Here is a 15884-nt window from a genome sequence, read left to right as displayed (position 1 = left end):
AGGAGATCCTAGAAAAGACTAAGCTTATTTCCACAGGAAACCATTGAAGTATCTCATATAACATTGAATGACGGATAGAACAAAGCACTATGCAGGGGAAACAATTTAAAAAATAAAACAATAAAAACAGCCGATCTACAAGGCTGCATATGTGAGCTTGTGGATCAGCTGTTTTGGGCGCCGCCACTGTCGAGGCTGACAAATGAATGATTGCGACCGTCAGGTCGCAGTTACTATCGAAACCTCGACCAGCTGTCTGTATGTCCGTCACACTTTTGCACTGCTCATATCTCTGCAACCTATCTCTGCAACCGCTGGCCGATCCGTGCCAAATTTTGCACAGACAGTCCTTGCCCTCCACCCATCGATTCTCTCCTCCTCTTCTAGCGCCACCATGAGGCGAAACCCATTCTGGACACTACTCCTACAGATTTTGCCCTAAAATCACGCAAATCGCCACGCAGTATATATTAGGGAGTCTTACTGGTTTAATTATTTATTTATCCATGCCAAACGTTGCACACACACACACACACACACACACACACACACACACACACACACACACACACACACACACACACACACACACACACACACACACTCCTTGGCTGTATTTATTTAATTAATGAATGAATGAATTAATTATTTCCCTGTCTGCACCAGGCCGAAAGGACACATTGGCCCCGGCAACTAACTTTCCCCCGACTGCGTAGGCTACTGATTCTTTAAATAATTAATTAATTAATTATGGCCCCGCCCCCTGCACTGGCTGGGCTCACTGGTACAAGGTCAACTAAAAGGAGCTTTATTTATTTCATTAATTATTATTATTATATGAGGCCCCTGTCGAGACTGACTATTTATTTATTTATTTATTTATTTATTTATTTATTTATTTATTTATTTATTTATTTATTTATTTATTTATTTATTTATTTATTTATTTATTTATTTATTTATTCATTCATTCATTCATTCATTTATTTATGTATTTATTTATTTCCCTCCCGACTATGTTTCCTTCCATCCATCCATCCATCCATCCATCCATCCATCCATCCATCTTCAACCGCTTATCCGGAATCGGGTCTCCGCCCCCCCCCCCCCCCCCCCAGGCGTCTGCCTATCGGCTAAATAAATAAATAAATAAATAAATATATATAAACAAATAGCGTACATCTTTCTTCCTTCCTTCCTTCCTTCCTTCCTTCCTTCCTTCAATAAATAAATAAATAAATAAATAATTAAATAGCGTGCAACCTTTCTTTCTTTCTCTTTCTTTCTTTCTTTCTTTCTTTCTTTCTTTCTTTCTTTCTTTCTTTCTTTCTTTCTTTCTTTCTTTCTTTCTTTCTTTCTTTCTTCCTTCCTTCCTTCCTTCCTTCCTTCCTTCCTTCCTTCCTTCCTTCCTTCAATAAATAAATAAATAAATAAATAAATAAATAAATAAATAAATAAATAATCTCATTTACATATTGTTATGTAAATGAGGCTACATTAATTATGCAAATGATTATTATGTAAATGAGGCTGCATTAATTATGCAAATGAGGTTGGGGGCGTGGTCTGCATTAATTATGTAAATGAGACTGCACAACATGCATTCGACGTGCGCGTCTTGTTGCTAATTAGCCTAATTAATTATGCAAATGTATTGGGGGCATGGTTTGCAGTAATTATGCAAATTAGGTTGGGGGCGTGGTCTGCCGTAATTATGCAAATGAGGTTGGGGGCGTGGTCTGCATTAATTATGTAAATGAGACTGCACAACATGCATTCCACGCGCGCGTCTTGTTGCTTATTGCACGCGAATGCAGGGGGCGGAGCTAATTAGCCTAATTATTCAAATTGGGGGCGTGGCATGTAAATGAGGTTGGGGGCGTGGTCTGCATTAATTATGTAAATGAGACTGCACAACATGCATTTGACGCGCGCGTCTTGTTGCTAATTACACGCGAATGCAGGGGGTGGGGCTAATTAGCCTAATTATTCAAATTGGGGGCGCGGTCTGCATTAATTATGTAAATGAGGTTGGGGCGTGGTCTGCATCAATTACGTAAATGAGCCTGCACAACATGCATTTGACGCGCGCGTCTTGTTGCTAATTATACGCGAATGCAGGGGGCGGGGCTAATTAGACTAATTATTCAAATTGGGGGCGTGGTCTGCATTAATCATGTAAATGAGGTCGGGGCGTGGTCTGCATTAATTATGTAAATGAGGCCGCATGACAAGCGTTCTCTTCACCGCGCTGACGTGGACGCAAATACAAGAGGTGGAGTCAAACTTAATGAGTGGGAGGAGTCTAACTTAATGAGTGGGCGTGGTTTCAACAAGAGGGAGGAGTCTGACTTAATGAGTGGGCCTAACGTAATGAGTTTTGTGGGCGTCGCACGCATTAATTATGTAAATTAAGCCGACTTATGCAAATGAGGGGGGGCGGGGCATGGTTTGGAAATGCGTGTGGGTGTGGTGCGCATACATTATGCAAATGAGGCTGTTAAGTGGCGTTTCCCAGCGCGTAAAAAATGCAGACGGCCGTATGTAAATGAAGGGGAGGAGCTTAGTCGACATATGCAAATTTGGGGCGGGCGTGGTTTGGAAATGCGTGTGGGCGTGGTGCGCATACATTATGCTCGCATAAATTATGCTAATGAGGGCGTTAAGTGGCCTTTCCCAGCGCGTAAAAATGCAGACGACCGTATGTAAATGAAGGGGAGGAGCTTAGTCAACGTATGCAAATTGGGGGCGGTGCATGGTTTGGAAATGCGTGTGGGTGTGGTTCGCATAAATTATGCTAATGAGGCTGTTAAGTGGCGTTTCCCAGCGCGTAAAAAATGCAGGCGGCCGTATGTAAATGAAGGGGAGGAGCTTAGTCGACATATGCAAATTGGGGGCGGGGCGTGGTTTGGAAATGCGTGTGGGCGTGGTGCGCATACATTATGCTCGCATACATTATGCTAATGAGGGCGTTAAGGTAGGTTTCCCAGCGCGTAAAAAAAGCAGACGACCGTATGTAAATGAAGGGGAGGAGTTTAGTCGACTTAAAAAAATTGGGGGCGGGGCATGGTTTGGAAATGCGTGTGGGTGTGGTTTGCATAAATTATGCTAATGAGGCTGTTAAGTGGCCTTTCCCAGCGCGTAAAAAATGCAGATGACCGTATGTAAATGAAGGGGAGGAGCTTAGACGACATATGCAAATTGGGGGCGGGGCATGGTTTGGAAATGCGTGTGGGCGTGGTGCGCATACATTATGCTCGCATAAATTATGCTAATGAGGGCGTTAAGTGGCCTTTCCCAGCGCGTAAAAATGCAGACGACCGTATGTAAATGAAGGGGAGGAGCTTAGTCAACGTATGCAAATTGGGGGCGGTGCATGGTTTGGAAATGCGTGTGGGTGTGGTCCGCATAAATTATGCTAATAAGGCTGTTAAGTGGCGTTTCCCAGCGCGTAGAAAATGCAGGCGGCCGTATGTAAATGAAGGGGAGGAGCTTAGTCGACATATGCAAATTGGGGGCGGGGCGTGGTTTGGAAATGCGTGTGGGCGTGGTGCGCATACATTATGCTCGCATACATTATGCTAATGAGGGCGTTAAGGTAGGTTTCCCAGCGCGTAAAAAATGCAGACGACCGTATGTTAATGAAGGGGAGGGGCTTAGTCGATGTATGCAAAAAAGTTTCGTCACCAACGCACGCACGCACGCACGCACGCACGCACGCACGCACACAGATGACATACTTAAACACTTTATCAAAGCATCATTACAGAGTACAAACCACTTTGTGATGATGCAAGTGTACCATAAATAACAAACAATACAAAAAAAGTGTCCCAATTTCATTACGTCAATGTATTGTTATTTCCATTTTCTCCAAGTTCAGGCCCAGTCCCAGGCAGGCACATCATTGTAAACATAGCTGAGTGGGCCTAGCACCATTTCATTACTATTATATACTAGCCTGAAAATATTCCTTACAGCAGGATCCTATCTATACCCAGGGGCTATACGATGATATCATGTCATGATTCCATTCAGTTGTAGTCTGTGCAGTCAGTGTCACCTGCTAGTTGTCCCATAGTCAGTGAATGCCAACTGTGTGTGTGCAACGCGCGCACACGCACACGCTCTGCGCACACACACACACACACACACACACACACACACACACACACACACACACACACACACACACACACACACACACACACACACACACACACACACACAATGTTCTTTCTTGGTGCATTGAATAAAATCATGGAATCTTAGGTTAAAATCCGATATTCTAAGCAAGAGATCAGTGTGGTAAGATACCTTTTGTTACGTACCCCCAGTCTCCTAAGATAACACTCAAGAGAAATGGCACCAAATGGCCAGAGACGAGTATAAAAATCACCACAAATACTTAGTAGTACAAAGTATTTTTATTGTAAATGTGGGAAATACTACGTGTGTGTGTGGTTACAGTATATTGCCAAGAGGACAAGAAAATAGAACGATAGGTAGCAAAAATAAATATATCTGCGTTGACAGCCATGATGTCTGGGATTTAGAACGCATCAACTGATGGCAGACGGGTTTAGTGAAACATGAGACTTAAAAAAAAATAACTGCACTCGTTATAAAGAGAACGGCATCGTTCACCGTTACTACAAAACAACAAAGATTGAAGAGGGTTTGGATCAAATCAGTGGTTCTTTTTCATGTCAAGGACCCCCCAAATTGACACATATTAGCCCACAGCCGCGGATCCCCCATAAAAGAAGCCTTTTAACAACTAATAGCAATGATTCTCAACCATTTTCATTTCAAGGACCGCCCAGTTTGATATGGCCCATTTGATACCATTTTGATACCCCGAATCTACACTGTGGTACAAATGGAACACAATCCATTTGTACGCTCTCAGAGTTACAGACAACTATCAGACATTTGGTTGGGGACCCCCTGGAACCCCTCTCGAGGACCCCTGGGGAGGCCCCCCTGGAACCCCTCTCGAGGACCCCTGGGGAGGCCCCCCTGGAGCCCACTTTGAGAACCACTGGATTAAAGGAACGGTTTGCGTCTTTAACACCTCCATACATATTGTATGTACGTACTGTATATAATATATGAATCCATATTATAGTCCATGGGCCATACGAGATGTCGGTATCGGAAAGGTGGCAAAGGTTATCATGCATTTTTGAAAAGCTCTATATCTGTAGATTATATTTTGGTATGATAACCCTTTCTGAGACACAGCTAAATTGGTGTTATCAGCCGCTAGAGTTGGTGTCCCATTAACTTTACATTACAGGGAAAAAAAGCAAAAGATTAATCTGCTTTAAGTAACATATGAGGGGTCAAACTAGGGGGTTTTTCATGATTCTAAATCCATTGCAAACATCTGTTTTGCATAAAAAACATTCATTGGGCTAAAACGGCCCCTACAAAAGTGTGAAAAGTGATGACTCATCACTTTTCATCACTAAACCATAGTCTTGTGGGGCCGTCTTTTAGCCCAAGGAATGTTTTTTGTGCAAAACTCTAGCGGCTGATAACACCAATTTAGCTGTGTCTCAGAAAGGGTTATCATGCCAAATTATAATCTACAGATATAGAGCTTTTAAAAAATGCATGATAACCTTTGCCACCTTTCCGATACCGACATCTCGTATGGCCCATGGACTATTATACTGTAATTATGGAACGCTCACTACAGTACGCCGTCTACAAGCTGTCTCAGCGGTGGGCCGTGGATGATTGGAAAACGTGTTTATTGATGATGGCATCGATAAGCACGATGATGATGACAGTGGTCATTTCAAAACAAGATTTCAAACTTTCTTTCTTTCAAAACATGGAACAATGGCTCCAGGGAAGCGAAAAGCCCGGGGTTTCTATTAGCCAGGAATCCCCCATTGATGATGTATGTCACTGGTACCAGTGGTACTACAGGCAGGCTGCTGACCTGTCCCCAGCAGCCAACCAACGAGACACAGTCACAGTGATTAGACGGAAAGGGCGCCATCTTATAACGATCATCATTCCGTCGTTGTCAGGTAGAAACCTTGTATCTCCAAGTTTCAAATGTGTATGTTGTTTTTTTGCGAAGCGAAGCCCTGCTTCATCAGACAAGGCCGTCGCACGAAAGTAGTGAAAACAGCCGATCTACAAGCACACAACGCCTCGCGGTGCGAGGCGTTGTGTGCTTGTAGATCGGCTGTTTTCACTAGTTTAGTTTTTTTTTTTTAAATGATAAAAAGGTTTCCACCCGACAACGACGATTAGCAAGGACTAATTATGTGAAGATGGGGTTGGGGGAAAGGGGAAACATGGGTGAAGAGTGCTCCTTCAAGAGTGGCCTTCTCATCGCAACGCCTCTAAAACAATCTGTATCATAAAGTGATTAAAAAAACAACATATTATTATATCACCTCCTTGGTCTCTTGCCTATGATCTCCTTCACACCAATATTCAACCTGCTGCAGTATATGTTAGTATCAGTATGTCTGTGGGTATCTCGGCCACATTGCCAGCCCGGGGAAGAGAAGGAGGCTGGCTTCTTGGGTGTCATCGACCACAGAAGAGTCAAAAGCATAGCAGTAGGTCTCTCTCTTTTTTTTTAAGCAAAATCATCAACCACATCATGGTGATCATTGCACATTCTAGAATCCAGAGCTGGAATGGTGGTTTGAGGAAAGAATCCAAGTTTGAAAAGCTGTACAGCTGTTGTTGATGCAGCTAATTACTGTATATTATGTTAAACTGAGGCATATTTGCCAAGTAAAGGACCAAGGCAAAAGTACCAAGCCTCAAGGGATTGTCACGGTAACAGAAAGGGGGACATTTTCAAAAAGCACGATCATCATCACGATCATCATCATCATCATCATCCTCCTGTCATTCATATCATGCACTGTGTGGTGAACCTATCGAAAACAACCAGTTAAGCTCGAAGAAATAACTAAAAAAAATAAAGGTGTAAAGACAAAAAATAATTCACATTTTCTACTGTAAAATACTGCTTGCTCCCTTTTAGGGGCGCAACAGTTAATGACACTAATTGATAGTGAAACAGTGAAAATAGCCATTTACGAGTTAATGAGCTTGTAGATCGGCTATTTTGGCTGTTTTCTTCTTAACACCATTGTAGAACAAAATATAAAATAGGGCTAAAGTGGTTAATCAGTCAGACTCGTCGATTTAGTTGATTATAAAAAATAAAATACATTTAAATTTGAAACCCTTCTCGATTATCCGATTAATCGAAAAAAGTAAACCGATAGAATATTGCAACCCTATTCCATTTGACATCCCAACAGAATGGCTCGGGGGTCGCATTATAAACAGCCCCAGATGCTTAAATCTCATTATGAAACAAGTTAAAAAATAGAAAATAAAAAAAAAGGAAAGGGAGCAATATACAGCATAATGCCATTAGTGTACAGTACATCAAGGAGTGGTCTGGAAAAATAGATGTGGAAATCCTGTCTGTGGAGACGTTATATAAAAAAAGTGCCAGTTGGACCAGAAACGTACTGTGGTTTCCCGGGCCCAGCTATTAGTGTGGTGTTCATAATAGTTCATAGTTCATTTTTTAAAGATCCTTCATATGGTTTGGTCTTATTTCCACGTTCTTCATTTTGATTGCTTTGTCTCTGGTGGTCCACCCAGCTGAAGATGTCCAGTGAGTGTCTGTGTCCTCTCAGTCTGTCTGTCTGTGTGTCTGACACAGTGGGACATGTCCTCCTCTAAGCCAGGCTTCTCTGACGGGGCTTTATTCTAGGGTAGAGCTGTTGGGAGGACAGGAGACATAAACCCAGTTAGAACATTATTTCATGCTTTAACTATTGAAAAATAGCAGATATACAAGCTCACAGCGCGGCACCGAGTGCCGCGCTGCGAGCTTGTAGATCTGCTATTTTTGAAAAATCATGAAAATTCGAATTTTGACCCGATTCTATACAGTAAGTGTCATTTGAATCCTTCTAAGGTTTTTTGAAAAATCTATGTTTCTATGTCAGCAATCTGGCGAGCCATCGTTAAAGAAAAGGTTCTTTTCACTTAACTGGAGCTCAGTTAGTCTGTTCTTGAGAGACTACTACTGTATGTCAGTGGTTCTCAAACATTTTCATGTGAAGGACCCCCAAAATGATATTTATTTGGCCACGGACCCCCATCTCAAAATATCTAGTTCCAGGGACCACCCCAGAAGCAAAATTTGAGTTACAAACGTTCGCTTTAAAAATACATATATTCAAAGATTTGCACACATTTTCACAACTTTTTCAAAAATAGCAGATCTACAAGCTTGCAGCGCGGCACTCGGTGCCGCGCTGTGAGCTTGTAGATCTGCTATTTTTCAATAGCTAAAACATTCAATAATTCTAGGCCTAAATGGGTTAAGGGACACAACGTTAAATCCAGGGGCTCCCAATCTTTGCAGCTCAAGGCCCAAAAAGATACATTTGGTGTCTCCCCGGAACCCCAAACATATAATTATGAATTAAAGGTAGGGTAAGTGAAATTTTTGTTTTTGTTAAACATTAAACATTATCCCCAGAAGCAATTAGGGGTTCAGAGTCTTGCTCAAGGACTCTTCGACACCAACTCTGGAGGAGCCCGGGATCGAACTGGGAACCCTTCGGGAACCCTCCGTGTTCTAAGACGGCAACTCTACCCCTGAGCCACTGCCGCCGTTATTAATCACTCTGCTACAGAGTTTTATATATGTATATTTTTTGTAACAGTCTCCCTGTCTCAGAACAGAAAATATTCTTTTAGGTGGGTCGGAAATTTTAAACCAATTATAAGAGAGAACCCATTTATCAGTGTCAATTATATACAGTAGTGTTCCAGTTCCAATTGTGTCTGCTCATTTCTTTGTGTCATCGCTTCCGATACCACTTGTTTAACCTGTATCCTGTATGAGTTCCTGATTGGATAAAATCTGTATCCCAACCAAAAAAGGTTGATTTATTCTGTTTATTAAAGAGCTGAAGAAACAGGGAGACACCTGTTACTGAACAAAGACTCTATAGCAATGATTACTATCGGATTATATTCGTCACTGTCTGGCCAAAACCTCTTAACTCCATTTTTGAGGTTTTTGATTTCTTTTTGCATAAATCAGGGCTATTGAACACTCTTTACATCTGAGTGTTGGTTAAAATAATATTGAACCAATGGAAAGTAGTAAAAAGTGCTTGGGCCAAAACCTCCTAACTCCACACTTTCTGCCAAACCAGCTAACTCCACCCGATTGGCCCTCTCTTGTTTTCATACATATGTGCTATTGAACACCCTTTACGTCTGTGTGTTTGTTAAAATAATATTGAACCAATGAAAAGTAGTAAAAAGCACGTCGGTCAAAACCTCCCAACTCCACTTGAACTCATTTTCAAGAAAATTAACATTTTGGAGTTTCGGCCCGAAAGCCGATCAAGCACTGTGAAAATCGTTCTGCCACTGGCTATCATTATCTTCCTCCGTGAACTCACCCCTAGCAGGTTGCGGGGGATGTACCCCTCGGCGCCGGCGGCCGTGCGCGCCCACCACCACTCCACCTCGTCCTCGTCCTCCCGGCGTACGATGGCCATGCAGTCGCCCTCGTGGTAGGACAGCTCGTCTGCGTTCTCGGCGGCGTAGTCCCACAGGCCGTACACCACGCCACGGTTCATGATGCCCATCTTCTCCTGGACGCCTGGGGAGTGGGGGAGAGGTGGGGGTTATGACCTGAGGACCTGATTCTAAAAGATGCCCTGCTAAGGTTCTTGTTAAACCTGTGATCAGTGGTTCTCAAACATTTTAATGTCAAGGACCCCCCCGGTATTATATGTATTTAGCAGCGGACCCCATCTTAAAAATATGTCGTTCCAGGGACCACCCAGAAGCAATATTTGAGTTACAAATGTTCGCTTTTAAAAAAATATATTCAAAGACTTGCAAAAATTAGACGGAAACGGAGCCATCTTATAACGACCATCATTTTGTCGTTGAAAAATAGCAGATCCACAAGCTCCGCATTGTGAGCTATAGATTGCCTATTTTTTGGCAGAGAGTGTGAAAAGAGACAGTATCAAGTACGTTATTTCCTGGTCAGTTTTACCAATCATAGAGGGTTTAAATGGTGCCTGATATGCAGCTTGGCAAATAAAAGGTGAATTGATCCCAGTGCATGACAGAGGACAATCTCACGATAAATCTAAATCTCCACGTTATGATTATGTTTTTTAATCACAATAAACAATAATAAATCTCACACACACACACACACACACACACACACACACACACACACACACACACACACACACACACACAGTCTTACCGTAGAGGAACTGGGAGCACTGCGTGTATCCCTCCTCCATCTCCTCACACTTATCAGCAGCAGTCTGCATGTCGCTGTAGGTCATGGCGAACACCGCCGCTCCAGACTCCACCAGGAACTTACACACCTGCACGTTGTTACAGGAGGCAGCACAGTGCAGCGGCGTCCTGAGACAGACAGAGAGACAGAGAGAGAGAGAGAGAGAGAGAGAGACAGAGAGAGAGAGAGAGAGAGAGAGAGAGAGAGAGAGTTACAGTTTACAACCGCATTTTCTGGGGTCATTTTACACAGGACTTAATTGACAAAAAAGAAAGGTTAGGATAGAACCTTGTCTCGCGTAGCCAGAACATCTACAGGTATTTGAGCACTACACCCTAACTACACCCTTCCTGGCTGTATATAAAATCAGGAAAATGGTAAATGGTGCATTTATATAGCGCTTTTATCCAAAGCGCTTTACATAGATTGTGCATTACATTCACACATTCACGCACACATTCATACACCGGTGGCGGAGGAAACCATGCAAGGTACCAACCTACTCACCGGGAGCAATTAGGGGTTCAGAGTCTTGCCCAAGGACCCTTCGACATTAACTCAGGGGGAGCCCGGATTCGAACTGGGAACCCTTCGGGAACCCTTCGTGCTCTAATAACGGTTTCTCTACCCCTGAGCTATGCCGCCCCTCAAGCTGGCATTTCTCTTAAAAAAATACATTTTAACATATCTTTACATTTTATGTTTACATTTAGGGCTGTCACGATTATGGCATCTTACATGACGATTAATTGTCACTCAAATTACTGCGATTAACGATTTAATTGTGTTTTTGTCTTTGACAATTACATTACTGTTTGGCTTTTAGGCTTTGAAGTTGCACATGGCAGATATGACACATAACCTAAACATACAAAGAAAATATGAAATATTTGATAACTTTATACTTAAAAAAAGAACATTGATAGTGGAAATAGCCGATCTACAAGCTCACAATTGTGAGCTTGTAGATCTGCTATTTCCACTATTTCTAAAAATGTTTGAAAAGTATGAGCATTTTTCAAAATTCACGATTATGACAAAATATTTGCGATTATGTCAAATAATTGCGATTAGACGATTATATAATAATCGTGACAGCCCTATTTTTTTTTTTTTCTAAGCAGCAAGCTATATATCGTCATTGTCGGGTGGAAACCTTGTATGTCCAAAACCGTTTGTTTTCATCATTTAAAAAAAATGAACTAAACTAGTGAAAACAGGCAATCTACAAGCACACAACGCCTCGCACCGCGAGGCATTGTGTGCTTGTAAATCTGCTGTTTTCACTACTTTTGTGCGACGGCCTTGTTTGATGAAGCAGGGCTTTACTTTCCATACATATGGAAAACATAATGTGATTTTTCGTCATCACGATTGTAACGGCGGCCACTTACCATCCGTCGCTGTCTGCAGCGTTGACGTTGACTCCAAACTGCACCAGGAACTTGACGATCTCTGTGTGTCCGGCACACACAGCGTTGTGCAGGGCAGTGATGCCCTCGTCGTTGGGCTGGCTCGGATCGTCCACCTGGGGGCGCCATATTGACTTGTTAGTCACAGAAATACAGGCACTGGGGCCTGGTCTGAGCTCCAGGCACACCTGTCAGCCTAATATATTAGGCTGATGGATCTTGTATATCTGCTACTTTCGAATGGCCAAATAGGCTGATGGATCTTGTATATCTGCTACTTTCGAATGGCCAAATAGGCTGATGGATCTTGTATATCTGCTACTTTCGAATGGCCAAATAGGCTGATGGATCTTGTATATCTGCTACTTTCGAATGGCCAAATAGTACCAAACACCAGTGGTGGATAAAGTACTAAAATTCTTTACTTAAAAGTATCAGTGATGGAATATAGAAATACTCTACAAGTAAAAGTCCGGAAATTCAAAATGTACTTGACTGAAAGTACAAAAGTATTGGCATAAAAATGTACTTAAAAGTAAGTAAGTAAAGTAACTCGTAAAAATCTTTTGAAAGCTCACAATGTGTCGCGATGAGATCGGCTATTTTCAAATGGCCGAAATGTAAATAGGGTTGAAGTGGTTAATTAGTGATAATAATCAATTGAAATTAGAGGTTTGCCCCGGGACCCAAACAACCGATCTACAAGCTGTACGTGCGCGACACGACCAACACTGGTCCCGACCCACTGTTGGGGAACTAGGGATGGGACGATAATCGTTATTGTCGGTTATCGTGATAAAAAAACATGAAACCGCGAAATTATCCTCCGTCATGCACTGGGATCAATTGACCTTTTATTTGCCGAGTTGCATAAACGACAACGATTATCGTCCCATCCATTACCATTTTAAACCCTCGATAAAACTAACCTGGAAATAACATACTTGATAGTCTTTTTTTCACTCTCTACCAAATCTCTTTGCCCAAAAAATAGCCGACCTTCAAGCTCACAACGCGTCGCAACCGTAATGCGCTGTGAGCTTGTAGATCAGATTTTTTTTTGGCAAATGTTCCGCCACCGGGATAATGTTGGGGATATTTTGATTATCGCGATTGTAAATCACCATTTCTTTGGTCACAATAATCGGGACATGAAACTTTCATACCGTCCCATCCCTAAATGGGAACCAGTGCTCCGGGATGCTCCGATCACTTTTTTGGAGGTTTATTTCCGATCACCGATTTATTTTTTCATGATCCGCCGATACCGATTTATTTTTAAAGGAAAATATTTAACCTCTGTTACAGATGATTATTGATTAATTACGTATGTAGTAATAAAATACAATGTCAAATACAAAACATTAGCATGCCATACAGTTGAATTATTGCAAATTATAGAAACATGAATTCAAAATTATTTAAACTGATATACCTAACAAAAGGATGTCTGCAGTTGCATTACTTCCACCACCAAACGTGTTCTACCAATCAGACTGTGCTGTGTGGCAACAGCTATTTAGGATGTAAACTTAGCAGCTATATTATAAAAGATCCACTTTCCGGATCGGTGACGGCCGATCGCATCATTAATTGAATAAATCGGCTAATTTAAATCTGCCACCGATCGATCGGAGCAGCTTCCTCACCTCGTAGATGATCCTCTGCACCAGGTCAAACTCTCCCTCCAGCGAGGAGTCCAGCAGCAGAGCCAGCGGGTTGAACTTGACCCTCATGCTGTGGCTGATGCGCTCCGAGCCGTTCTTACGCAGGTTGGTCCTCTTGCCCTGCAGAACACAATCACACCACCGGTGAGGCACAGCGTGGCGGCAGAGGCATCGGGAATCCCAAGCAGCAACACAAAACAAATAAAATAAAGAACGCAAGAGACTAAATCTATGTGTTTGCGTCCAGATAATGTCCGCCTGCTTCGGTGTTTCGAAGCAGAAAAAGAGGAGGTGCTCGTTTCGAGAGGCTCTTAACCTCACCACTAATCCAATTCAGCAATGAAGGGTGGCTTGCTGTACCAAAACGCACCCGTTTCGCTGAAAGATCGTTATGCAATCTGTTATTGTTGTACAAATCCTGTCTGGGGTTACGGGGCACAGGGCAGGACCCAGGGCAGCCAGAGAAAAATGGGACATAAGCAGAGGTGGGAAAGTAATGAATAAATACATAGACTCAGTAATTAAGAAGTACAATTAGTTATTCATTACAAGTAGTTTTGTAGATTTAGATGATTAACAAGTACTTTTATTTTTGGCACCGTAGTAATATTTTGATGCAAACACTTTTGCAATTTTGAATAAACGACTGACTTGCAACAGAGTATTTTTACACAGAGGTATTGCATTATTACTTTTATTATATTTTTCCTCCTCTGGTCAGAGCACTGTTTGTCAGTGGTGGGACGTTCAATTCTTTTTTTTTAAGTAAAAGTATCAATACTGCAATGTAGAAATACTCTGCTACAAGTTAAAGTCCAATATTAAAAATATATATATTTTAGTTATAGTACAAAAGTACTGGTATCAAAATGTACTTAAAGTACCAAAAGTATAAAATAGTCATTAAGCAGAATGTCCTATTTCGCAAGTTTTCAAATGAATAAAATGTATACAAATCTTTTGAAAACTAAAATATTTTCAAATGGCCGAAATGTATAATACTGTAGGACTGACGTGCTTTAATGTATGTTTTGTAATAAAAATCTAAATCTAAAAAGAAGTAGTAACTAAAAGTTTTAAATAATTGTAGTCGAGTAGAAGTAAAAGTACAGAAAATTGGAAATACTCCAATACACCACTGCTGATTGCTGGTTGGTTTGACACTTTTAGGGCAAGACCTTCCACCTCACGGTTAAAGGCATACCTTGATGAGAGCTTTCTCAGGGCCTTCGTCGTCAAAGGTTTGTCTGGCCTTGGCAATAGCCATGATGACTCCCTGCATGGCTGGAGTCAGCATCATCTGGACAGGGAACAACATACAAGCACATAGATGTTAGAAACTACATTCCTATCCACATCATCATAGCCATGAACAGAAGACGTATGGATTAAAAACACACACGTGTGACATAACTCAGTGGTTCTCAAAGGGAGGCCCAGCAGCCGGTGGGGACCCCCAAGGATCCTTGAAGGGGTTCCAGGGGGTCCCCAGCAAAATGAGTGAATAAAGCCCTTTGCATACAGGGAGGGAGGGCGAGCTCTCTTGGACAATATTGTCTGTTTTGTCCGTGTGGAAAATCAGACCCTGTGTGCAAAAAAAACCCTATTTTATACTTCGGATATTCAAAGATAGCTATGAGCTCACAACGCATGGCGACGCGTTGTGAGCTTGTAGATCGTCAATTCCCAATATGAACATTTGGGGAATCATTTGTAAGATTTTAGTCAAGATTTTTGAAAAAGTCCCCGACATAAAAATGTAAATAAAAAAGAACCACCGATACAATCCGACCACATTTTACGAACCTCTTCGTTGTATCCGTCTGCGTCCGCTCGGACCATGATGCGTCCCACGTTGGGGATGTCCACCTCTGACACCACGTTCTCCGCCGGGGGCTGGCGCCGTCTCCTTCTGCGCCTGGCGGCACCCTCGTCCTCCGACTCCGACTCCGCCTCCACCTAGGGATGGGACCATAATCCTTATTATCGTTTATCGTGATAAATAACCCATTTAGGCCTAGAAATGATTGAATGCTTTAACCAGTGAAAAATAGCAGATATACAAGCTCACAGCGCGGCACCGAGTGCCGCGCTGCGAGCTTGTAGATCTGCTATTTTTGAAAGAGTCGTGAAAATGTGTGCAAATCTTTGAATATATGTATTTTCAAAGCGAACGTTTGTAACTCACATTTTGCTTCTGGGTGGTCCCTGGAACTAAATATTTTGAGATGGGGGTCCGTGGCCAAATAAATATCATTTTGGGGGTCCTTCACATGAAAAGGTTTGAGAACCACTGGCTTAGTTCATTTAGAATATTATAACTAAATACAATCTTTGTGACAAAGCATTACAGCATTATTTTCATTCCTCTCACCCTCAGTGCCGTCTGGTTCTGCCTGTTCCTCGCGCTGCTTCTGTTTGAAGTTCATGACACCATGGTGCATCACC

The 15884-nt window shown here is 42.2% G+C and overlaps 1 protein-coding gene across 1 annotated transcript in view; it reads right to left on the bottom strand.

The window, feature by feature from the left end:
• LOC308297435 (uncharacterized protein) overlaps positions 1-15884 on the bottom strand; it is a gene marked incomplete at both ends in the record, with an annotated part of 31577 nt that overhangs the window by 8956 nt on the left and 6737 nt on the right. Inside the window, 6 exons of the mRNA XM_080740841.1 lie at positions 9489-9691; positions 10319-10485; positions 11752-11885; positions 13419-13556; positions 14641-14736; positions 15243-15395. Coding sequence (XP_080596967.1) covers positions 9489-9691; positions 10319-10485; positions 11752-11885; positions 13419-13556; positions 14641-14736; positions 15243-15395 — 891 coding nt within the window. The remainder of the gene's footprint in view (positions 1-9488; positions 9692-10318; positions 10486-11751; positions 11886-13418; positions 13557-14640; positions 14737-15242; positions 15396-15884) is intronic.

This window comes from Nannobrachium achirus (genome assembly GCF_963921795.1).
Source record: "Nannobrachium achirus genome assembly, chromosome: 13".
NCBI classification, from domain to species: domain Eukaryota; kingdom Metazoa; phylum Chordata; class Actinopteri; order Myctophiformes; family Myctophidae; genus Nannobrachium; species Nannobrachium achirus.
This window is presented reverse-complemented; position numbering and strand designations above follow the sequence as displayed.